The sequence below is a fragment of the Lutra lutra genome, chromosome X, assembly GCF_902655055.1.
Source record: "Lutra lutra chromosome X, mLutLut1.2, whole genome shotgun sequence".
In the NCBI taxonomy this organism is placed as follows: domain Eukaryota; kingdom Metazoa; phylum Chordata; class Mammalia; order Carnivora; family Mustelidae; genus Lutra; species Lutra lutra.
The window spans coordinates 49,495,525-49,520,619 of NC_062296.1; the positions used below are offsets into that span (position 1 = coordinate 49,495,525).

General features: G+C 55.2%; 1 protein-coding gene across 3 annotated transcripts; it reads right to left on the bottom strand.

Annotated features, from left to right (window-relative positions):
* Window positions 1-1,162: 1,162 nt before the first annotated feature.
* NLGN3 (neuroligin 3) lies at window positions 1,163-24,264 on the bottom strand. 3 transcript variants are annotated; one of them, XM_047716642.1, is made up of 8 exons: window positions 24,131-24,264; window positions 20,777-21,430; window positions 20,071-20,130; window positions 16,016-16,075; window positions 14,009-14,158; window positions 7,610-7,795; window positions 4,483-5,272; window positions 1,163-3,877 (listed from the first exon to the last, which is right to left on the bottom strand). In XM_047716642.1, exons 2-8 carry the CDS (start codon window positions 21,231-21,233, stop codon window positions 3,034-3,036), a joined length of 2,547 nt encoding a protein of 848 aa, XP_047572598.1. In that variant the 5' UTR covers window positions 21,234-21,430; window positions 24,131-24,264; the 3' UTR covers window positions 1,163-3,033. The 3 variants fall into 3 exon arrangements, with proteins under 3 accessions (XP_047572598.1, XP_047572599.1, XP_047572600.1); XM_047716643.1 differs by lacking the exon at window positions 20,071-20,130; XM_047716644.1 differs by lacking the exons at window positions 16,016-16,075; window positions 20,071-20,130.
* Between the last annotated feature and the right edge of the window lie 831 nt (window positions 24,265-25,095).

A 25,095-nucleotide genomic window follows, 5' to 3' on the forward strand; every position in this document is an offset into this window, starting at 1 on the left:
TGATTTAGTCTTTCGCCCTCTGTCATTTTCAGAAGAAATGGACAATAGATCATCATTTCTGCCCTTACTTAGGAGGTAAATTTTTGAGGATGATAGAGCACACTTGGCACACAGTAGGTCTCCACAGTTATTGAATGTTACCTCATCAGCTTTCTCTTTCCTAAATAATAATAATAATTTTAAAAGACCTAGTCCTTTGGGACATTGCTTTTGCTCGGCTCCAGAACCTCTCCAGCTTTCCACATATGCTGAAAATGTGTTGACCAAGGGTAGACCCATGAGTGTTTGAAAAGGCCTAAAAGGAAAAGAACCAGGGCGCTTAGGTGGCTCAGTTAAACAAGTGTCTGCCTTCGGCTCAAGTCACGATCCTAGGGTCCTGGGATCGATCCCTGTATCAGGCTCCCTGCTCAGCGGGGAGCCTGCTTCTCCCTCTCCCTCTGCTCCTCCCCTCCACTGTGCTCTCCCATTCTCTCTCTCAAATAAATAAATAAAATCTTTAAAAAAAATAAAAAGAAAAGGACCACAGAAAATGTCATTTTATGATGGGACAACATCCTGGGTCTGCTTCTAACAGTAACTGAGGGTTAGAAAATGTTGGGCTTTTCTGGGCCCATTTCCCCAGATATAAAAATAAGTGGGTCAGACTACATGCCCCTGAGGTTACTTCTCATTCTAAAACTCGGACTCAGATTACTTCCCAGCAGTTCCATCCTATATTTTTGTTATTATATGCTAGTATTCACATTAGTTTTGAAAAGAAGAAAGGGAGGGAGGGAAGAAGGAGAGAGAGAGGGAGGAAGGAAGAAGGGGAGGGAGGAGGGTGAATGCTGTCTCTACACTATGGACTCATTCAATTTGTGACCCACCCCGTCACCCTCCCCTTACTTCTTTTTTTCTTTTTTGACCAAACTGTGTCCAACCAGTCATCGCCAACTCTCTTGACCCCACATACCGTATTAGTATATTAGTTCTCAATTTTGGTCTTTGCACTATCTTGCGTTCATCCCATCTGAACATCATTCTTTTGTGTTGGTTTATCTCCCTCACTTTGTTAGGGTCACTTTGAAGAAGTCTATTCCTGGTTTTTGAGGTGTCAGCAACCCTGCCCAACTGTCACACTTGAGGAGCAGACTCCTAGGTTCCATCCTTCGAGTCGCTGAGAAGAAAGTGAACCACCATAATGCTAAACCTGTGGAGGGCCCATTGAATGCCCCCTCCCCCTTCCCCCCCAGGGAGTTGAGGGGGCAGGGCGAACCCCTAGGAGCCCCTGATTGCAATCCTGGAGAGAAATCACTGCAGGGCTTCAGTGAGTTCTCCAGTTGTAATTCACAGAACCAGAAACAAGTATCCCTGGGGAGGAGACAGCCCCTGCTCTGTCAGTCCTCCAAGACCAGGGGGTCCACCTATCTGATGCCCAACTGGATTCCGATGTGAGAAAGAATTTCAGCCTGTTAGAGGTCATACTTCCTCCCAGCCCCCAGTCCAGGATGGGGGCAGGATGGTGGTGATGGTGGCAGTGGCAGCAGCAGGTGGTGGTGGCCCAGTGGCAGTGGCTGGCTGCCGTGGGGGCGGGGTGGGGGTGGAGGAGGAAGAGGAGGAGGAGGAGGAGGAAGTATTATTTTTTGCCCTTTCATTAAGAGGCCCATGGTGCTGAGAGAAGACTTCAGCAGCAGGAACCCAGAGCGTTGGGGGGCAGGGCAGGGGGGTAAGGGTAGGGCAACCTGCTTAAGACTGGACAGGCCTGCATGGGGGGGGGGCGCAGGGGAGTGTAGCCCAGACTTGTCTCAGTTTAAAGGCACAGGACACAGAGACAGGCTGGAATCCTAGCCCACAGGGGCACCCTGCTGGGAGGTCTGTTGGGGCAAGGCCTGTGCAAGGGAGGCAGGTTGGGAGTGCTAACTGGATTTTTTATTTTTATATCAAGACACTGTGTTTAAAATTTTTACAAAGGACAAACTCCATGGGTTTCCGTTAGTGTTTTAAGAACTTTTCTTTAAAAAAAAAAAGCCAACAACAACAAAAAAACACCGCCTTTTTGAAAGAGAAATGACAGACACAAAAGAGACTTGGTAAAGAAAATGGGGCGAATTTCTGATACCATTACCCCAAGGGCAGAGGCAGAACCCAGATTACACCCAGGGGCCCCATAGCGACGATCTCCACCAGAACCTCATTCACCAAATCTAGGGTCCCCTGGTCTAGCCAGGCCAGTGATCCTGGCCTTTGGGGGAAAGCAGGTCACCCTGCAGTCTCTAGAGCCCTCCACAGGGACACAGAGATAGATGGCTGGAGAGTTCTCCCCTGTGGCCCTCCAACCCCATCCGGCAGTAGCCCCTTCCTCCTTCCACCCCATGGTCTTGCTCAAATCTGTTTCTTTCTTGGGAGGGTCATGTTCCTCGGCCAGATTGTGTGAGCCCTGGGGGTGCCAGAGCCACACAGACATGGGCCTGGATCCTCCCTTCCAGAGCCTCTTTGCGCTCATGGGTTGGAGAGGCATGTGTTCCAAAATTATTTTAAAAATCAACAAAAACAAGACCCAGAAAAAAGACCAAGTCTGGGGGGAGAAAGAGCTACTCTGCTCTTTAAAGCTCCCAAGTCTGGAGTTGGTGGGTGGTGCAGTTCCAAAAGAGGTGGAAGGCGAGCACCAAGGGGGTGTCCAGCTGGTGCTTTTGGGCCCCCAGGAGTGTCTGTGATCAGGCTCAGGGAGCTGGCTTCAGCTGCTGTTCCACAGGTCCTCAGTTTCCCAAGGACTCACTTGCGTCCCCATTTGAAGGGTTTGTTCAGGTTTACTTCCTTATTTGTGTTTTTGTACACGCAGGTGCATGTCCACATCTGTCTATGTTTGTGCAGGTGGGTCTGCTGTCAGGTGTGGGTGTGTGTGTCTACATATCTGCGTGTACGTGTCTGTGTGTGTGTGTGTGTGTGTGTGTGTGTGCGCGTGCTTACACGTGTGTCTGTGCGTGTCTGTGGGTGCGTGTGTCCATGGATTTGGGCAGGAGGGAGCCAGGAGATAGGCTGTGCTCTGGGCTGGAGCTATACCCGGGTAGTGGAGTGTGAGTGGGGCAGCCCAGTACTGTTGAATCCTGCGGCAAAGGTGTTGTAGGGGTGCAATGTCTGCAGCCCTACCAGGGAGTTGGGAATCATAGTGATGGTGTTGGGTGTCATGAGTGGGATGTCGTCAGGAGAACGACGCAGGGTCAGTGTGTAGTCAGGCAGTGCAGTGAGGCGCAGTGTGTCGTGGGGGGGACCAGCCTCACATTCGTGGTGGGTAGGGCCCAGCTGTAAAGCTGCCAGCTCCTCCTCAGGAGCAGCTCCCAATTCAGGGGCCCCGGCACCCCTCTGAGGGCTGGGCTGCCGCAGGGGCTCCTGACGCCGTTTGTCCTTGCGGTAGTAGAGGGCAGCAAAGGCTAGAACGTTAAGGAACAGGAGGGAGGCCCCCACGGCGATGGTGACACTTAACTCGGTGGAGTAGTCACGAGGGTTCTCCACCAGGAGGGGCCCTGCATCCTGGTCCCCGTTCCAGGAACCCTGGGCATTCTCATTGCTGTAGGCAGGGGAGATGGCTGGCCGCTTGGTGCTCCAGGTCTTGCCGTTGGGCCTGCGGGTGATGTGGGAGCTGTGGGTGGTATCCGGGGGCGGCACTTTGGTGGTTGTGGACGTATAGTGGAACATGTCATGCAGGTTGTATAGGTGGGGCACCAGGTGTTTCCAGAAGGCCACCTTGGTGGCCCGGTAATGATCGCGGACCCTTGGTTTCAGCCCGATGTGAAGGTAGAGCTGGTCTCGGGGATTGTATTTGGACCAGGCCACTTCCTCAAAGCGGTTGGCCTTGGTGTGAATGAACTTGGTGTCCTGGGGGACCGGCTTGTTGGGATCCCTGAAATACCACATGGAAATCTGGGGTCACCACTCTACCTAGGTGAGAAAGGGCCCAGAATTCTTCCTCTCATACCCACATTTCCATTTTTTTCAGGGTCCCTCCCTCTGTCCACACCCCTCCTCCTCCCTGGGGCCTTGAATTCCTATTGCCCACTGTATCATGGAAACTGGTTCATCCTTCCCTGTGCCCATCCTGTAAGGTCATGCTATAGATGCCTTTTCTTCTCACGTGCTCCCAAACATCAGCCAATCTTTTCAGCTGCCCAGTTATTCCAAGAACCCTTGAAAGGCTCTTCGTGAAGGCACTTTTTTCCCTGCTTCACTCGGCCTCTGACCATCTAACCTTGAATCCCATGGTTCTCAGTAACTCTCCCTGTGGCTCACTCCTAACGCTAGCTGAGTTCCAAGCCTCGACAACATGTTGGAGGGAAGAAATGGCACAAAAGACTCAAAAGGAGGAAGTAGGAAGGGAACGAAGAGGGGACCAAGCAAGATTTGGGGGAAGGTCTTTTAAAAAGGAGACAAAGGAGGAGGTCTAACCATAGAGGAGTGGAGGGGTAGGCATGCTGGGGTCCCAAAGAGCAACCCCCACTTTCTCCTTACCCGGTCTTGGCAAAGTTGGTCCAGTAGGTCATGACAACAGCACTGAGCATGACGTCATTCTTGGAGAAATTGCAGGGGAAGAGGTCGGTGGGGCCTACCATAGGGACACCAAAAACGTAGGGTACTTCGTCCCCATGAGCTGCATCTGACCAAGCAGGCTTCATGAGGCTCTGGCAGTGGTGGTAGAAGGCGTAGAAGTATGTAGGTGACCCGTAGCGGGCGTGCAGATCAGCGGTCACCACCGAGGGCTCCACCCATTGGTGGTCAGTGAAGAGCGCCACCAGTGTTTTGCGGCGGGTCTCCGGATTGTCACGGTCTGCCCAGTCTGTGTACATGAACTTGATGGTCTCCCGCAGGGTGTCCTTGCCCTCAGGATAGCCATACAGATTGTCCACAAAGTTAGAGACTGAGTAGTCAAAATCAGTGCCTGAGACGCCATCCTCAGGGTCCACCACCCCTTCCACAAACTTGAGCCCCTCGCCCTGGTTGACACCTAGCATGATGTCATAGTTGAGGAACTCGCCCTGCTCCATGAGAATCTCAGGGTCATCAGGAATGACGTCGCCATCGATCACAGGGCCAAAGGCCACATGGTAGCGGGCTGGCTGGATGTCCTGCTCTACCAGCTCCTTGGCACTCTTTTGACGAAGACAGTCCACCATGTCCACCGTGTCTAGCACATTACAGCCTACCTTGTCCGCCAGCAGGCTGGTGTACTTCACCGGCTGGTAGTTCACAGCCCAGCTGGACAGGGCAGAACCACTTTGGATGATGGCCCTCTGGAAAAGCCCTGCAGAAGACACACAGCACCAGCTCAGATCATCATGGCCCCCAGCGCCTAGACCTCCCTTGCCTTTCCCTGAGGGACAAATTAAACCTCTCCTCACTCCTCTGTCACTGAGGCTGCCCTCTGGGTGCAGTGAGCTACAAAGGAAGAAGAGACCTTTCAGGAAGAAGAGACCTTTCAGCGGGGATGATAGATTAGGACCAGAGGAGGTGTTGCTGGGCCCCTGCGTGACCTGGACTGACCCCCTGCCTGCTCCTTGCTTCCTTGTTCTGGAATGAGGGTTGGTAACTTGGGGGTTAAGGAAATGGCAGCAGGAATTAACCCCTTGGTTCCCAGGCATCAGCTTCCTTATGCTCCCTCTCTTTATCTCTCCTTGTCTTCCCTCCTTGCTTCCTGCCCAGCTGGGCCCAGCTCTGTGCCAGCACACCACCAGGGAGCTGGCGCTTCCGCCACAAAGGGGTCTTTTTCATGAGAGATGAGAAATGCAGGCAGGAGAGAGCTTCACATTCTGGGAGTTTGGGGAAAGATTCCTGAGGGCAAAGGCCTGGGGATCTCAAAGTCTCCAGGGAGCATGCCCTCACAGCGTGGAGTCTCCACAGAGACTTTCCTTTTCCTGAAGCTACTGATGCCTCAGATCTAGTTTTTCCCCTGGCCAAGAGGGAGCCAGTCCTCCGAACTCAAAAAGTGGATGATTCTTCTCCCCGCCCAAGAAAAAAAAGAGGGGGTATCATGCTGTCCCTGGTCCCAACATCCCCAAGTGAGGAATAATCTGGCCCTCAGACACCCTGTTCCTTTCCTCTAAGAGAAAGGCAGTTGGCATGGGTAGAAAGAGAGGGAGAGAAATATAGATTACTACTTAAGAGAGAGCCTCGGGCGCCTGGGTGGCTCAGTGGGTTAAAGCCTCTGCCTTCGGCTCAGGTCATGGTCCCAGGGTCCTGGGATCGAGGCCCGCATCGGGCTCTCTGCTCAGCGGGGAGCCTGCTTCCTCCTCTCTCTCTCTGACTGCCTCACTGCCTACTTGTGATCTCTCTCTCTGTCAAATAAATAAATAAAAAAAAAAATCTTTAAAAAAAAAAAAAGAGAGAGAGCCTCACTTTTCCACTGATTCTCTGTGAATCAGTCACAGAAAGACCGAGAGAACAACTCTTTAGGGGAGCCAGGCCCCTCAGGGGACAGAATGTAGCACTACCCCAAGAAAGGCCTTGCCCTCCCAGGGAAGTTCCCGATCTGAGGAGGCACCAGTCCTCTTTACAGACAGGGGCACCCTCACAATCAGTCATCTCACCCTCCTTCGTGGAGAAAGGGGTCCCTGTTCCCCCTACTATGGTGTGATTCTGATCCCACCCTGGTCTTCCCTCACTGGAATAGTCCCTCGAGGGACAGAGGCAGGATGTCGAGGTCAGAGAAGGTGATTTTTCTCTCTGAATCGGATAGGCCTTTTTCAAAGAGGGACTGAAAGTCTTCCTGTGAGAATATCACTCACTCACAGGGTGGATTCCAACAAAAAAACCTTGTCCTTTCTCCCAGATTTCCTTTCCTCAGAGGAAGGAAAGGAACCTATTTCAGGAAGGTCTCTTCTACATGAGAAGCTCATGTTTGCCTCTCAGAAACAGAATGTGCTCTACAGCCCAGAGTTGAAGGGAACTTGCCCTGCTGAGCCACAAAGGGCCTGTTTGGCTCCCTTAATGAGTCACTAGCCAAGCAAGGAGAGATGCTCTCCTCTAGGCTAAGAATGAATCTCCCTTATGGTTGCCCAGCCCAGGAGGAGCTCTGGTGTGGGCTACCAGATTGCCAGTCTCTCAGAAAAAGCCCACCCCACAGGTTAGCGATCCTCACTATTCAGACCCATCTCCCCGCTTAAGGACAGATCCTCTCCTGTACAGACTTGTTCTTCAGAGAGAAAGGCAGAAAATGAGCGTTTCTTACACCTAAAAATGAATTCCCACTCTAGATCTGTATCCTGAAGTCACATGTCCTTCCCAAACTAAAAGATTTCCCTTGCCCCCCCAATTAAAAAAAAAACCCCGCTGTCCCTTCAGATAGACATTCTACTCCCACTCACCCAAACTCAACTCCCACTCACCCAAACTCGACTCCCACACGGAAGGAGGATCTTACTCTCTCAAGATATAAACAGGATTTCTCTTTCCCTCTCCTGCACTGGGAGAAGGACTTCTTCCCTGAGAGGAACATTTCCATTCCACTTCTCCCCAAAGGATGCTAAGCCGGTAGAGGAGGGCCAGCTGATTCCCCTGGGTGCTCTGGACCCCAGAAGGCCTGAGGCTCAGGGTGGGCAGCTGGCCCATTGCTAGCTGAGGTTCTGCCCCGAGCACTACTCACCCTCAGAGTGATGCGACAGCGTGAGGAGGCTGACACAGGACGCACCAATGCCCGAGCCGAAGACGGTAATACGGCGGGGATCGCCACCAAAGAAGGCAATGTTCTCGCTCACCCAGCGGAGGGCCTGGATTTGGTCAAGGAGCCCATAGTTGCCCTTGGCAGCCTGATCGCCAGTGCTCAGGAAACCTGGATTCAACATAGGGCATGAGGACGGTGAAGACAGAGGGATGGGAGATTGAGGTTATAATGGCAGGCAGGAGATGGGGGCGGGGAGGATGGGAGGGCATGAGGACAGCAGAAGGGGCATGCGGTGGTGTTCTGTGCACCCAGCTACCATGTACCATTGCTCCTGTATGCAAGTTCCAGCCCCATCCATTTAGGAAGGATCGATCTGCTCCTTGCCTCCCACTCCCATTCTCCAGTGTGGAGGGGGGGGTCCCCAGACTATTCGAGGGGACGCCTTCAGCTGGGAGACTTAAGCTGCAAGAACTGCCAACGGCCAGATCCCTGAGGTGCTCCCCAAGCCGTTACCCTAGCTCCCCGGCGAGAGAGACTGGAAAGAGCAGGGACCCTGGAGTCAGATGGTTCTCAGTTCGCGTTCTAGCTCTACTGCCTACTGGCCATATAGCCTTGGGCAAGTTATTTAAAATATCTGGGCTATAGTTTCCGCTTCTAAAATGGAGATAAAAATACTTCAAAGGGTTGTAGCCAGGATAAATCGAACACAGGCCTCTCTAACACGCTCTGCACTCTCTAAGTCTGCAATTACTTCTCGTTCCCTTTCCTCCTCTCTCTGAAGGGATCGAGGCTCCCAAGAGGCAATGGTCCCCAAGCCCTGCTTGCCGCCCATCCTGTCTGGGTTCGTCCACCTGCACACCTCGTTCCAGGGCCTCGGGTGGCTCCTTCCCCTCATCTCAGGGCTGATTCTCATTTCCCCTCCTCCCAGGACCTAATGATTCAGAAACTCGGGGGAGGAGGCCCCGCAATCTGTATTTTTCACCAGCTCTCCAGGTGATCTGGGGCCTGCTAAAGTTAGAAAACCACTGGGTGAGGCCATCTTTTTCATCTGGTGGAGAAATGGGCAAGTCAGCGCTGTGTGTTACCACAGAAACAGGTCTTCCCGCCCGCCCACCCACTGGGATTTGCTGCTGAGGAGACATGTCACCATGGAGACTACCTTCCCACCCACCTGCTGGGATTTGCTGCTGTGGAGACTTGTTGCCATGGAGACTACCTTCCCGCCCACCTGCTGGCTATCCCACAGAGATGTCCTATATTCCCCCCCACCCTGCATCCATTTCAGGCCAATCACACCGCCTCATTTCCTCTCTCTTTCTTGATCCCTGCGCTCCTTGGAAAGCTCCCATCTTCTCCCACCCTAGGCTTCTGGAAGGGTTCTTTCCAGGCGGGTAGTCGTGGCGCTCCTATGCGTCGGACACCCCATACCTGGATTGGTTCATTTTGGACTCCCCGTTTGAAAGCTCCTTCACAGCACCTGGGATCAGCTTTGTGGGAGGTCATGTTTGAAAAGGCCCCCTCAGCTCGCAGGGAGCTCTCTGGCTGTCCAGGCCGGCCATGGGTGGAAGCTGAATTGAAATAGACTCAAGCAGGTGCAAGACCTCATCCCTGTCTTTCTCAGGTCCTCCTGTTTCTAGCTTCTGTGAAAGAGCTCATTTCACCCTCTTCAAGGGTGCTATTAATTTACATTTGGTACCGTTAAGAACATAAAGTACTTAGTTATTCCTCTCAGGACCCAGTCACAAGCCCTCTTTAGCCCCCAGGTTCCCGGCAAGGAACCATGAAGGAATCAAAGAAAGCCTGAATGGGGATGAACGGAGGGGCCCTTGTTCCTCCAGAGAAGGGAAGCCGCTTCTCCTCTGCCTGTCCCATTCATACACCGAAGCTGCTGCTGCAAGTCTTAAAAAAGTCTGCTGACCAAGATCCACCCCAGCTGTCCAAGCCCTAGGCCCTCCTGCAAGAACCACTCTTCGCTTCTCTTAGCCCTCCCATCCTGTCTCCCTGCCTTTCTCCTTCCTCCGTATTTCCTTTCCCTTTCCTCTTACTGAAGCCACGGCACACCAGGCTTCAGCCCCGGCTGAGGGAGTGTGCCGTGAAATGTGTCAATGCATCTGTCCCAGCAGCGGGAGGAGCCTGGTGCTTCAAGGTAGTCAAGTAGATTTCGCCAACGTGTCTCGATTCCCTGGGTTGGGAACCAAGGCCCGATGGGGCTGGGTGGAGGGGCCAACCACCCCTTTCTGCTCCCTTGGCTTCCGCCAAGCCCCGGGATGAGCGGCGCTGAAGCATGCAGATGAGGCCATGTCAACCATCTCTACTACAAGAGTCCTGCGGGAAGTGTTCTATCCACTGGGCCGAGGCAGGTGATCCTGAAAATGTGACCAACCAAGAGTGCATAAAGCCTGGCAGCGCAGGAGAGCAAGTCGCTCACTGCTAGGGCCCCAGTAACTCAGCCGTCCACGGAGACCATGGGACGAGAAGGGCTGAAATACTCCTCCACAGAAACTGTCACAATAAACCTGAGACTGGCTCCCTGGGCCCTGGATTGGCACTGTGTGGTCCATGGTGGGCCTCCCGTCAACAGAGGATGAGGGAATCAGGCACACTGCACCCAAACCACAGAGCTCCATCCCTCGAGGCTTGACTTTCACCAGGTTGTCTGTTTGCCCCAAAGGCTGCCTGAGCAGAGATGTATCATCAAATTCTGGAACCCAGACGAAAACCTGGCAAGCCCATACCTCCTCGGCCCTGGGGGTGTCCACGTCTGCTATCCTGCCAGTGTCTCTTGTGTTGGTCTCAAGCCCCATGGAGGGGACTCCTCAAATAATAAAATGGGATCCATGGACTGGTCTGTGACAGTCTCCATATAAATGAATCACCCGAGATGTCCCAAGAAGCACCTCAGAGTAAACCATATGTCTGGGCTCAGTGCTTCCAGAGAAGCTGAAGGGAGGGTGAATGTGTGCGTGCAGCTAGGGGGTCCCAATCCGGCCTGCCCAATCTGGGATGCTTGAAGACCCAAAACAACCAAGTCTCAGCTACACAGCAAAGTCTCCAAGTGCCAGGGACAGATCTATGTTCTACGTCTGGCACCGAGAGACAAAAAACATCTTGTAGGTACCCAGAATCCAATCAGTGGCTTATAGACTACATTCGGGTTGCTGAGCAGGCTTTAAAGGAGACACAGGAAGTGGTGGGGGGAACTTTGGACCAAATCTCAGTTTGTGACTCCTTCCAAGGTTTGGGTAATAATATTATGTTGATCATTAACAGCTGAAGCCCAAAGAATACGACTCTTGCCCCCAGATGTGCTGTTTTGGTTACCCAAATGAGAAGGGGTTGTAAAGCAGGTGGGGTGGGGGTAGGTGCTTAACCTGAGTTTCTAGGATGAGTTTCGGTGATGTCCATGGAAACGTTTCTATAGGTTTGTGTACGTGTGTGCACATTTACGGGGGGGGGGGGGGCGGGTAGGGTCCATAGCTTTCATTAAAATCTCAGAGGGGTCCAAGGCTCCCCCCAAAGTTAGGAACTTCTGATGTATAAGATTCAAGATTAGGGAAGTGGGAGGGTTGTCCAGGAACCAGCACACTGGGTACCATAGGGAACACTCACCGGCAACAGGCCCTGTACAGCCCACAGCTGCGAAGAGACACTTCAGATCCTGAATCTCTCTTTCCTGTCTCCTTGCTCGGTGTGATCTTGTCCTCTTTTCTCTCCCCTCTGTCTTTTCCTTCTCTTCCTCAATTCCCAGCCCCCCGCATTCCTCCCCGTTCCTCCACTCTTTCTTTTTCTGCCTCCCTAGCTGTTCCAATCATACGGAACCGAGGCACATTCTTCGTACTCTCTGTGCTTTCCAATAAAACCAACAGAATGGAGCTCTGTGTTTCTGATTTTTAAAAGCAGCCGGGTTGAACATTTTCTATCAGTCTCACTAAGAAAATAAGGTGGCAAGGCTCCTTCTGGCCTTCAGCTACCGTAGGCGCGTGGCTGGATATCTGTGTGAGCCTGCTTCTGGAAATTCCTGACTCTTCCGGAACCATGCAGCCCTTGCATGTAGCTTTATGGCCACTTTCTCTTCCCCTTTGCTGTCAGAGACTCAGATACCCTTCCTCAACAGGACAGATCACTCAAGAGAGCCTCACCAGGACGTCTGGGGCAACTTGGGGAGACAGAGGAGCAGCAGCCAAACCATGAAACCCAAGCCCACCAGATCACCCAGAGACCAGGGAGATGTCTTGCATGCTTTATCCCTCAGGATCCAGAGGCTACTCGAAGGGACACAGGCCCACTGTTTTCGGGGAATATCCTTTCTCCAGTCTGGACCCCAAAAAGGTGTCTTGCTAGCCCACCGAGTGTCAATGGTAAGTCAAGAAAAGATTGTCTTTCTGGGCTCGTGAGCTATACCAGAAGTGGCATGGAGCACCAGGCCCTCTGGGGTTAGAACTGGCAAGAACAATACACTCAGAAGCAAATTAAGATAAGGTCCTGTCAGCCAAGGGGCCGGGGAGGAAGTCATGCCACAGCTGGTCCAGCACCCAGGCCTCTGGACCTGATGCACAGCCTAGACCCCCACTGCAACCTGGAAGACACCAGCCCTCCAGGTCAGTGTCTTCCTCATGCTATTACAGGGCTATGTGGCTGCACGTGCCCTCGGAGGCCTGGGTGAGCGTCTGAGAGGGAGCAAGACCCTGTACATTGCGTCGCCCTCTCTAAGGTACTTGTGTACCTCAGGAACCTGGCCGCGGATAGGCAGTAACAGTCAGCAAGGAAGACATAGCCCAGAGGGGCAGCCTACATCACTAAGCCCAGCCGGTGGCCAGCAGAGGATGTGGGGGGAAAGACTCAGGGGTGCATAAGAGGAAGCATTTGGGAAGGAAGCCTGTACGTGTGAGAGTGTGTTTGTGTGATGGGGTGGGAGTATATGGGGATGTAGACACAGAGAGAGTAGTAGAAATGCATACATGTGTCTATACATGCTACACAAGTGTGGGGTACTCACATGCATGGGGGTGAGGCGAGGTGTGTGGATCTGGAGGCCAAGCAGGTGTACATGAGTGTGTATGTGTTTGTCAGGCAGGGTAGGGGAGGGGGAAATGTATGTATGTGTACTGCACATATATACACAGGGTACGTAGGGGAGGAGTGTCTATGTGCGTGTATGTGTATACGTGTGTGTATGTATCTACGTGGGGATGTGGGTATTTGTGTAGGAGGTCTATGGGTGTGTGTACACAGCAGAGAGCTATGTAAGTATAGTGCCTGGGATGGGCATGGAGACGTGGAAGGGTGTGTGTGTGTGTAGGATTTGCAAGGGGGTGTGTGTGTAGGATTTGCGGATGTGCAGCGTGAGGAGGTGTGGATGGGCGGGTGTGGGTGTATGTGTGTAGGGAGGGGGAATATTGGTTTGTGTTTAGGTGGGGAAGCTGAGGGACATATGCATGCGTGTGGGTGTCCGAGTGGAGGTGGAACTGGGAAGCACAGGGGGGTGTGAGTGTGTGTGTGTAAATGTGGAAGGAATATTTATGTACATTCAAGGTATAGGCATGTGGGGTTTATGTGCAGCGTGGATGTGTACGGTGTGAGTCTTTGTGTAGAGCGTCTATGTGGGGGTAGAAGGAAGTGTGAGTGTGGGTACGTGTAGTGTGTATTAGGTGTAAATATGGATACAGAGATGTAGAGGGAGAGAGAGACGGGAATGCTGTGGGGGGGGCGTTCCGAGAGATCTGTGTACATATGGGGTATGGATGTGGAGTGGAAAGAGGTATATAGCATGTGGATATGTGTACAGGAAAAACCATATGTGTGGAGTGTTTATGGAGTGGTGGAGGAGCATACATGTGTGTGTGAGAGGGGCGGCCTGTAGATGTGGATGTGAGGGTCTCTATGTGTACGGGTATATGTGTGTATTTGTGGGGTGTGTGAGAAATAATAGTATGCAAGGGGGTGTGTGGTGGGCAGTGTGGATGTGGAGTCAGGTGAGGGTACATGAGCAAGTGGATATGCGACGGGCTAGAAGGACTATCTGTATATGTGTGGGGCTTTGAGGGAGTGGGTCTTGGTGGGTAGGGACAGGGGAAGGACACTAGAAAGTTCCAGACCCTGCGAAACTCAGCCAAGCAATGGTCTGAAAGCAGCGACCTGACTTGCGACTTTTAAGAGAAGGTGTGGAGGTTGAATTGAAATTCCAGTGGCAGCTAAGCACTCCGGGAAAGGGCCTGGGAACATGGGCAAGCACCCAGCACTTGGTTAGGGACCATGTGATATCACTTGACTCTGGTCACTGGCACCCGCTAGAGAACGGAGGCCAGCATTAAATCCCCAGCATTCTTTCCTCCTTCCCTGAGAACCCGGGCCTCCTTCAAGGCAGCTAGCAGAGAACCATACCTAGCACCCCAACACGATAGTTGAGGGTGATGACGATGACGTTGCCATAGCTGGCGAGGACGCTGCCGTCAATCATGTTGCCTGTCCCTTCCATGTACGAACCTCCATGGATGTAGACCATGACAGGCTTAGCGCCACTGTCCCGGATGTCTGCAAGGAGAAGGGGTGAGACACAGGCTGGGTAGGATGCCCTTCCTCCCTCACCCCCGCCAGCCCTGGGGGGGTGTGGGCAGCAAAGCTATCCCAGGTGCCAGGACACCACCGCCAGCTCTGGGGGCAGGACTCACGGGACTGCTGGGCCCGGAGCTTGAGCATCGGCCAGAGACTTAGCCAGAGGTGGACTTCAGCGTTGGTTTTAAAGACTCAGGTTTCAGCCTCCCAGCTGAAGGCAGTCAGCCAGGCCTGCTATGGTTGGGCCTAGGTAGGCCACAGGCTGGGCCCTGGGGACGGGGGAGCAGGAGGAAGAGGCAAGTCTGGTCTCTTAGCTGGCTCAAGCGAGTCCCTGCCCCCGGGGCACCCGGAGTCCTGGGACCTGACACGCCTAGGAGAGCAGGGGCTGGGAGCCTTGAAACCCCCAAGACTAGACCAAGTTACATGGAAGGAAGTAAGGCCATTGGCAGCAGCTGGCCCCCCCAGTGCAGACAGAGACAAGAGGAATGGGAAGAAGGGGGTGGCACAGGGAGAGAACAAGGAAGGACGTGGGTAAAAGGGAGTGAAGGGCAGTGATGGGGTAGAGGGAACCTTAGTGACATGGTCTCTCAGCCATGTGCTCATTTATCCCATTGTCCCCCGGGGGCATCAGGCAGACTTAACTGGAAGCACTGGGGATGGGGGAGAGGAGAGGGGCAGAACTAAGAATGAGAGAGAACCCCCCACCCCACTCTGCAGCCCCTCCCCTCCCATCAGCATCAGGATGAAGATGGAGCCTCCCCAGAGGCCATTCAGTGAGAGACCTTCAAGCGGCCACTCCCAAGCCCAGTGAGCACAGTGGTGGCCTTGGGTCTGGGTAGTCAAGAAAAGGCTCCTGACCTGACCACCTTGACCTGCAGCCTCTCAGTGTGTGAGCTGGACCAACACTCCGCCCCACCAGTGCGGCCCTACCAGCCACCAGCGGACCCCCCCCCCCCCCCCCGCTGCCCCCACAGCTGTTTGGCTCCTCCAGGGCTGGAGGGGCAGGGCCAGGGCAAGGAAGGTAGAAGGAAATGCTCTGTGCTGCCTAGCAAACACAACCTGTTTTCCCAAGGAGGAAGGCAGACTGGTTCCACCATCACCCAAGTATCTTATGCCATCTACTGACTGAGCTGGGCATCCTGGCCTCAGCCTGGCACTTTAGCCCACAGCCTTCCTGGCCCTGTCCCGAGCCAACCACTGCAGCCCGTGGCCCTGAGGCCATATGTCTTTTCCTGGGAGGAGGCCAGGGGAGTGGGGGGGGTGGACAGTGGTGATTTAGGTGTTGCTAATCTCCAGCCCTTTTGGTTGTCACGGCCTCACTCTTCAGCTCAACGGCCTGCCAGGCCCCTCTCCCAAGAGCCCGTCTTCCCGTGAAACACATGTGTCTCCACAGTGAAACCCAGGTATGTCCTCACCATCCGGTCTCCTTTGTACCTCTCTCCCTGCCCTCCCTCTGCCCTGCTTTCTCTCCACTCTCCCTGCTGATCAGTGGGGGCAGGTGCCCGTTGAACCACGGAAGATGCAGGAGGAAGCTGTTTCTGGCAGTGCCCACTTCTCTACTGTAGGACTCAGGACGAGGGTAGGGGACCGGGGCGAGGAGGCTGCCCCCCCCCGGCTCTACTGGTGGTCCCCTGCTCCCTCCAGCCAGCCGGGTCCATCACCCAGGAACTCCCAGCGGCCCAGCAGGCCAAAGATGGATGAACAGCCCAACAGCCTTGTATAGGAACAGAAACACACCAACGGACGGACAGACAGACAGACGGGGCTTCTCCCCATCGAGAAGGGGAGGGGCTCTGTGCCATGCACCAGCCGCCGCGCCCTGCAGCCCCCAAATACCTTCATCTTCATCCCCGTCATTATCCGCTAAGTCCTCGCCCTGTTTCTTAGCGCCGGATCCTGGGGACCAGACACGGGGAGACACAACAGCACAGAACAGAGAACAAAACAGAGAGAGAATTCAAAAACAGCATGACTGCAGTGTGGCCCAGCAAGCCAGCTCTGGGCTTGGGCCCAGGACAGGCAGGAGGGATGGCAAGAACCGAGGGAATGGGTGGGCTGAGGCCCAGACCTTCATTAGCCGATGATGGTGTTGCAGGCCCCTGCTGGACTGGCTTCCTTGAGCCTCCCTGCCCCGCCCCCCAGTCCCCACCAGCCCATCTCAGCCAACTCCCTTCCCAGTTGGGAAGGCGGGAGTAGCATATGGGCCAGGGCAGAGAGCCAGAGACCCACTCAGGGAAAGGATTTCTCCCGGGTGGCAGGGGCTGCACGTGTGTACACAGGCAGGCTGAGCTGGAGAGCCAGGGCAGGCGCGGAGGGTGACAGGTGGCCTTGCCAGAATGTTGGATACGAATGTGAGCTATTAGGGCAGAGCCGGGAACTGGGGCCCCCCTGGCCCTGAGCTACCTGGGCCCGGTGGGAAGGCTCAAGCTGGGCCTCAGCTGACCCTGATTCCCAGAGGAGGAAATGGGAGATGAAGCTTTCCCTCTGGTCTTCCTCGTCGGGGCCCCCTGCTCTGGCTGATGGCAAATGGGGTTCCTGTGAGCAGGAACCCAGCCTAAGAGCAGCAAGCACTGCTCTGAGATCGAGAGAGAGCCAGAGGGGGAGGGAGGGAAAGGAGGAACGGGAGAAGGAGAAAGGGACATGAGAGAGATGGAGAGAGACAGAGAGAGAGGGGGAAACAGAGGAATAATGATAACAGCTCCTACCATAGACCGAGTGTTTACCGTGTGTCACTCTACGTCTGCCATACTGTTTGATCCTCACACCCCAGTGAGGTGGGTACTGTCTCTACTCCTGTTTCACTGATGGGGAAACTGAGGTTCAGAGAGGTAAAGTGACTTGCTCAAGATCACACAGCTAGGAAGTGCTAGAGGTAAGATTCAAACCCAGGTCTGCTCCAAAGCCCATGGTCTTTCCACTGCACCATGCCACCTTTCTGGGGACTGGGGGAGAGGGAAGGAAAAAAATCAGCGAGAAAAGAGGTGGAGCGTGGGGGGCGGGGTGGAGAGAGGGGAGGGAAGGGAAGGAGAGAAAAGAAGGGAACAGAGGAGAGAAGAGAGACATTTAAGGTCCTGTGGGTAAGCTGGCACCAGCTCTCTTTCCTGTTCTAAGGAGATGAGAAGTGCATCTTGAGCGTGGCTGTGGAGACAGAGGGCCTACTGCCTGGATGCTGGGCAGAGTTCGGAGACCAAGGTCATTCTGCCAGCACCCCAGGGCTTACCCTCTGGTCTATGACACCAGATACTCTCAGCCTGCAGGCAGCAAATAGCCCTCTTTCGCAGCTGGTCTGGGCTCTGGTGACTGAAATCCCTCACAGCTATTAATCAAAACAGGAACCGCCCTCATATTACAAAATGGCTTTTCAACTAGGGCAAGAGCCTCCCACCCCTCCCCACCCCCACCCCAAGGGGCAGAAATGGCCTCCAGCTTCCCGAACTTCCAGTGGCACCTACCGTCTTGACACCTGCCAGGACTGAGCTCAGAAACCCTGTGGGGCACAGGGCAGCATCACCCACATGACGGACAGCCCCCCAAGTGGAAGAAGGGAGTTACTCATCTGGAAACGTGCATTCCCTCCAACCTGATGGAGGCGGAAGTGGGGGGAGGGGGCAGGTCCTCCTCCCCCGCCCCCCCAGGAAATCCCTCACTTGCATGGGCATGGACTTAGAAGGTGGAACCCTATTGCTCCCCACTCCCCCCACCCACCAAGATAGATGCCTTTTCTCCTTCAGCTGAGCGCTTACGGAACAACTCCTTGTTGTCATGCCCATCACGCAGGCCAGCTCCACCAACCATCCCCTGTCCCAGCACTGGGCTGCTGCAGGGTCCCAGCCGGGGCTGGTCCTGCCTACCCTATGCACACAAGCCTAACAACCTCGGTGGCTGTCTCTGCTCCAAGAAGTGGGGGTCTGTAAATTCCGTTCCAAATGGCCAGCTGGCCCTGGATAGGGAACTAATTTGAACAGTGAAATGACCGAATGCCCTCCCCCACACTGTCAGGGGCTCACTTCCCAGCTTGGCCTGCGGGGCTTAGCTGAACCCGCCAGGTTTCAATCCTAGGATGGGAGCTTCGTCAGAGTGGTGATGAAGCCATGGTTTAGGTCTAAATCTTGCCTCTGCCTCCTACCCCTCCACGGCCCCACAGTGCCTAGTTCATGGCCTTGCCCACAGTCAACAATCCTGAGAGCTAAATGTTTGCATTTGACCTGAGCTTCCAGTCGGGTCTCTAGCCAAACTCTCAGGACTGGACTGCCCTGGGCTCTCACTGGCACTCTGGAGGAGATCATTACTCCTGGAAACAGTTAAAGTTCACTGTCAACCTCTCTCCCTGCCCCCCAGCCCCCACCCAAGCAAGTAACCCACGGGAGTAGGTTTAAGAGACCCTTTTCCTGAATTCATTCACAGACTAGTAGAATGTTAAGGCCCGAATGGTCCCCTTATCACCTTCAGAGGCAGGGACAGAGGCCCCTCCAGGAAAAGACTTGCCTAAAGTCTCACTGCAAGCTAGCAGGAGAGCTGGGGCTCAGTTAGGCTTTGGGTTCCCAGCCCTGCTCTCCTTCTGCAACACCACAGTGCTTCTTCACTTGTGCGGGGAAGTGTGTGCTGATCGCCTACTGCGTGTGAGGTCCTGGGCTGGGCGTGGGGATGTGGCAGAACGCTGTCCCCAGAGCCCCAGGCCCCACTCCGTGCTCCAGGGTTCATCAAGAGCACTCAGCACACATAAGCTGAACATGTGGATTTCCCCCAGAATCTGCCCCCTAGAGATTCCTGCTCAGCAGGGAGCATTCTGGCCCAGGAATCCTGACAACCCCACTCACTGAGAGGGGGGCAACCCTGCCCTAGGATTTCAAAGGAAAACAAACTCCAAGCTTGCCAAAAGGTTGTAGGGATCAGGCTGTGATTTTTTCCACCTGTTCCTTAAGCTGTTACCGTTTTTCCAATTAGGCCCAGCCCATCCACTGTTTCACCATTGTTTTCAGAGTCGCGAAGGTAGGAATGACCAGATGGGAGCTGCCTCGCGTGCTACAGTGGAAAGAACATGGCCCCAAGGGTCAAGAGACCTGGGTTTGGGTCCCAGCTCTGCCCCAGACCAGCAACAGGGCCTCGAGCAGCAGCAAGTCACTCCCCTGGGCCTGTTTCCTCATCTGTAAAATTGGGAAACTGATTCCTGCCTTACAAGCCCCCAGAGACGTGGGGAGGATTTTATGAGCTAAGTATGAAAGTGCTTTACAGGACTGCAACAGGAGGAATTATTTCTACAAGGGAAGCACATTTCTGGGTAAATGCAAAATTCAGGATGTTGTGTCTCCTTTTCGAGTCCATGGTTCCTAGAGTCCCCCAATGTCTGTCATGGGACTAGCCCAGGGAGGGGGGGGTCTGGTCACACAGCTATGCTCTGGCTGGGGGCGGCGGCGGGCCAGGAGTGATTGGCAGGATGACTTGAGTCTAAACTTCAGGGTCGGAGAATTGAGTCTAGACTTCGACCCCAGGAAAGAGTACGGAGGGGTGAGCTCGGGGCTGCCGCGCCAGGAAGAGGGCAGAGCCTCTGGCTTCATCCTGGGTGCCTGGAGATCCGCCCACCCCCAACGCGAGGTGGCTCAAGAGAGAACCATGGGCTCTGTCTTTGGCACACGCCTTACGGTGGAATCCCGGGCTGGGAAGATCGGAAGAAACAGGGTTGCTGCAGCTTCTGCCCTGAACCTGCCTTAGGCCACCAAATCGTCCCTGAAGAGCAGCCAGGGCCCTTGGCTAAGGTGGAGCTTAGGCCTGCTCACCGACCGCCCCCTGAGCCTAGGCTACTTGAAGGAAGGCTGGGTTCTCAGGGGCAAGGGCAGGTGGGCAGGCAGCCCTCCCTCTCTCTCTCTCTCCCTCCCCGCCGGCTCGCTACCTACCTCCTTTCCTACAAATTTTCTTGTTGGGCTTTCGGGCGCATTCCTTGGAAATCCGCTTTACTGTAAAATGAATAAAAAACTAAAAAATAACAGGAGGCCTCTGCCCAGGGGCATGCACCCCCCAACCCCCTCCCCAGGCCCCAAGAGCTGCTCTGCAGGCGGCACATGGCAGAGAGCCTGTCCCACCATCTCCTTGTTTCTGTCACTTACCTTAGTGTGAGCCCCGCGGGAGGAGGCAGCGGCTAGCCCAAGAGGAGGCACCTAAGCAATGCCCACCAGGCTGGCCCCCACCCCACACACCCAGCTCCCTTGGCCACACACACCTACTACCTTTCAAAGCAGGCGGAATGGCAACAGGGGGGCCTGGTGGAGCCAGCATCCTCCCACGGGCAGTTGCCCAGCAGGGACCCATACTTCCCCAGGGAACCCCCATCCAGCACTCTGGCCCTAGACCTGTCAAAGCTCTCAGGCCTGGCCAGGCCCCCTCCTGGGAACAGTGTCACTCACACATGGGAGCTCAGACAATGCTGGGTGAAGGGAGAACAGGGAGGAGGAAGGTGGGGAGGAGGCCGAGCAGAGTGATGGTTAGAAGCATCTTCACAGACAGACAGAGGCATGCTGCAGGGCACAGGATCACGTGCAAGCCACGAACACCACGGGAGGGGGAGGGGGCAGGGAGGGCACAGCGCCTGGCCATAGCACTCACCATCCTCCGTGGGCACATAGACATTCAGGTAGAGGCAGTCTTCGTTGGGCTCCTGGATGTAAGTAGCGACAATATCCAAGTTGGCAGTGAACCAGACGGGCAGCATGACTTCGGGCACAGCCGTGTGGATGTTCTGGGGGCACACTGGGGGAAAGTGTGTGGCGTTCCGGATGCCCGACCAGGATGGGGGTGGCTCAGGGGGCAGGAAACGTTTTTCGCCGATGGGGGGAGCTGCGTAGGGCACCCCCAGGTACTGGTCCACAGGCCCCAGGATCTCACTGGGCAGTGGCACCCGGGCACCCCTTAGCTTCCCAAAGTGAGTATTGACTGTGGGTGCTGGGGCCTGGGTACTGGCCCTCAGCACCAAGCTGAGGAACCACAGGGTGAGGCACAGGCTCCGGCCAATCGTGGACTTGGGGCTCAGGGACAGCGAGGGCGGGCCAAGCCGCAGCCACATGTTCCGGGCAGGGGGACTGGCAGGAAAGGCAGACTCCAGGGTCACAGCATCAGCCCGACAGGCAGCCCCTTCATGGCCACACTGACTTGAACCTCAAGACTGAGCTCTCGAGGGACACCTACAGGTGCCCAGCAACGTAGAGAGGTCGTCCAAGCACCACAGCTTCAGAAAGGGGACTCCCTCAGGGCCAGACAGGCCTGTGGAAAGAGGGAAGTAGGCGTCATCTAAGATGGTCAGGGGAGGGCTCCCGAGTCGGGGAAGGGGGGGGGTCTTTGGGGGCCCCAGTTGGGTGCTGGCTGATTCTCCTACAGGTAGGAGAGGTCTCCAGTGCCTGGGGTTCTGGGGACCCGCCTCATGATCTCCACTGCCTCTCAGACCCTGGCTGTGTGCCTGGCCATGGCTGGAAAATCCTAGGGGACTGACCCAGGGACAGTTGCTGCCACTCCAAGTTTCCAGTCCCCAACTCCAACTCCTCCGCCAGTGGAGCTCATGGGGGCTCAGCCAGGGGCCCGAGCAGCATGTTGTCACAGGGGGTGGGGAACACTGGAACCGTATGGAGCTCAGGTCCCTGAGCAAGCTGGGCTGGACACGAACAGCGGACTCTCTAGACCCTGGGACCTGCTAACCCCATAGGAGGACTTCCCACACCAGGAGAGGGTAGGGTTGTTAACCTCACTCTGGGGTTCTAAGGCATCATCAGGAAAAGCAGCAGATAGGCACAAAGGCCCACATGGAGACCCCCTGATGGGTCAACCAGGGTTGGGGGACAGGGAGGGCAGAATGGCCACTCACCAGAGTCCCCAGAGCCTCCCGTGCCCCTCCTGTACATTTCTCCTCTGCCCTCACCACTCCCGAATTCGGAAGCCTTGGTCCTTTCTGTGGGCTCTCTGTAATTCACACCAAGTACCAGAACTGAGACAGAGACCACTTTGCCTAGAACCCCAGGCATTGTTGATGCTCAGTCAGTGTAAAATGCACAACAGAGTGTGAGGGACACACACACTCAGAGACCAGTGGAGGTAAAGTCGCAAAGACTCAAAAAAGGGAGCAAGAGAGACCAAGCCTGGCTCACAACAGACACTGCAATCACGGAGACGGATATTCCAGACCCACAGAGATCCCTCATATAGTCCCACATTCTGAGACCGAGAGCCTCACGGAGCCAGAGAATCACAGAGAAAGACATTCAGAGACGCACGCAGAGATTTACTGGAATATAATCCCACACACACCACATAGGTAAATATCCAGAGACACATGCTGCATAATGGTGACACATAGGTGGAGACAGAAACAGAAATAGCAGCACACTCAAGACACACAGGCTTTCTGACACACAGACAGCCAACACATACAGGCGCACACAGACCCTGCTGCATGGACAGACACACACGCACGCAAGCACGCGCATACACACACACACACACGCACGCACGCACGCACGCACGCACAATTTAGTTTTCCCTATTTCTCCCGCCTTCCAAGATTGCCGGCCTGCTCCTTTAAGAACTGGCTGAAGGGGTGGGGGAGGGAGATTGGGAACGCCCGGCAATCGCCACCACCACGAGAGGGGAATGAGAATGTGTGTGAGAGTGAGAGAGAGAGAGAGAAAGAGAGAGAGAGAGAGAGGAAGAGAGAGGGAGGGAGAGGGAAGGAAAAGGAGGCAGAGGGAGGGTGAGAGAGATAGAGAGCTAGAGAGAGAAAAGGAGAAAGAGAGGGAGGGAAGAAGGAAGAAGGAGGGCGGGCAAAGCGACTAAAGTGGTGGGGGCTCAGAGGAAATGGGGAGCAAAGTACGGGGTTGGGGGTTAGATCCCAGACGCTGCCCAGAATGCACCCGGGGTTGCGGTGGGGGAGGAGGGGAAAGGGAAGGAAGGGGTAGGAGTAGGGAGGTGGGGCAGGAGGGAGTGGGTGTGTGTGTGTGTATGGGGGGGGGGGGATAGTCCGCAGCTGAGTTCACACAATCCCCCCATTCACCGTCTCCATGGCAACTCTGGGGCACAGACCGCTCATTCACACGGCTTCCCCGCCAGCAACCCCCCCACACCATTAACCCCCTCGGTGCCTCCCCTCCCCACAAATTCCATTAACCCCTTCAGGTTGCCTCCCTCTCCAGTAACCCTTCAGTGCCAAATGCCAGTCCCCTTTGAGTCAATTCCCTGCAGCCCCTCCCCCCTGAACACCTAGACAAATCCGCCGACCCCCAAACGCCCTCTGTACCCTAGGACCCACTGTGAGCCCCCAAGGCCAAGATCTCCATCCTGGTCCAACTTGCAATTTGGGAGAAGACAAGGGGAGGTGCTAATGCCGGGGATTAGAGTCGCATCTGGGGTACTTTGGGGGCTGGAGCAGTATTGGGCAAGGGGCATTGTGCAGGAATGGACTGGTATCGAGAACTGCAGTACTGGGGGCTACCCGGGTCTGAATGGTATTGGGGGACAGAGCTGCATTGGAATGGGGGAGGATAGAATAAAAGCCTGGGGGGAGGGGGGCTGCAGAGAGTGGGGGAGGGAGCCTGGCCGGGAGATGCTATGATGGAAGAGGGATGGGGCTGCACTGCGGGGGAGGGGGGACTGGCAATGTGCAATACAGGAATAGGGCCAGGGCCCCTTAGTAGGGGCATTTTGATGAGCATGCGGCCAGGCTGTGGAAATAGAGGGACCATGGGTGGGAGGATGATAGGGATGCGGGATTCAGGGAGGAGGTGGAGAGGAGAGGAGAAGCGAAGCGGCGGGGGCGGGGGGGGGGATATTGAGGGTCAGGGGTGCCTAAGGAGAACATGGGGTTGAGAAGGATGGGGAGCATTGGTTGGGGAGCGGAGGAGCCCGGGATTGGGAGGGGATAGGATAGGGCAAGGTATGGGCAGCTAGAGGATGAGAGACCGGGGCAAGCGGCCTCACCTGTTCCCCAGGCTGTTGCGAGCGACTGAACCGGTCCGCGGACCACCCATATCGCCTCCAGGCCAAGGGCTCCGCACCTGAATTCCCGAGATCTGCTCTCCGGCAGCCTGGCTGCTGTGCCCGCGCACCGAGGGGGCGCGCTGCGCGTGCCCGGACACGGGGGGGCGCGGTCCCTGCCATTAACTCCTTTTGTGCCAGAGATGGCTCAAGTCCTGGGGCATGGCCCAGTTCCTCCCCTGCTCAAGCACGCTCGGCTCACCCGCTCTCCCTCTCACACACGCACCCCTCAAATCAGGACAGGTGATCTTCCAGGGCAGCTAGCTCTAACTTTACCTGCAAAGCTTGAAACATTGAAACAAAGGGAGAAACTGAGGCACTGCCTGCAGGAGCCCCCAGTCATACTCTACAAAAGACAAGCCTCCACCTTGCTCAGCATCCCTCTCCCCTCCTCAGCACCGGGTGCAGGGTGAGCAGCCAGCAGTGGAGGGTGGGAGCACTTGGCTCTCCTCCTGTCACTCTCCCTAAAGGTCAGCGTTGTTCCTTTCGGCTGCTGCTAAGGCATGTCAGACTGAGACTCTGTCAGCAGGCCAGTTGCCCCACCATTTCAGGCTCTCCCCTCCAGATCCCACTGTCTTTGTGTCTCATGTTTCCGTGTGTAGTGCACCTGTCCCTTTTGTTTACCCCCTGCTCCCCAACCCGAGTCCCTCAGAGTGTCCCTTATCCCAGCTGTGCCCCCAAGCCTGCAGCTCCTCCGAGTGTTTATGTCAGGACAGAACAGATCAGAAGCGAGCTTCGGTCACAGTCACAGTCACGGCTGCCTGGACCCTGTCTGGGGTTTTGTTCCTTGTGCACACGGCTCTGAAACTTGCTGAGTCCCATGTGAGTGAGGGTGCCATGGACCTCGAAGGGGGATTTTGCTTTATTTATTCTTTTTCTTTTATTTTTTAGAACTTGGGTATTGATCA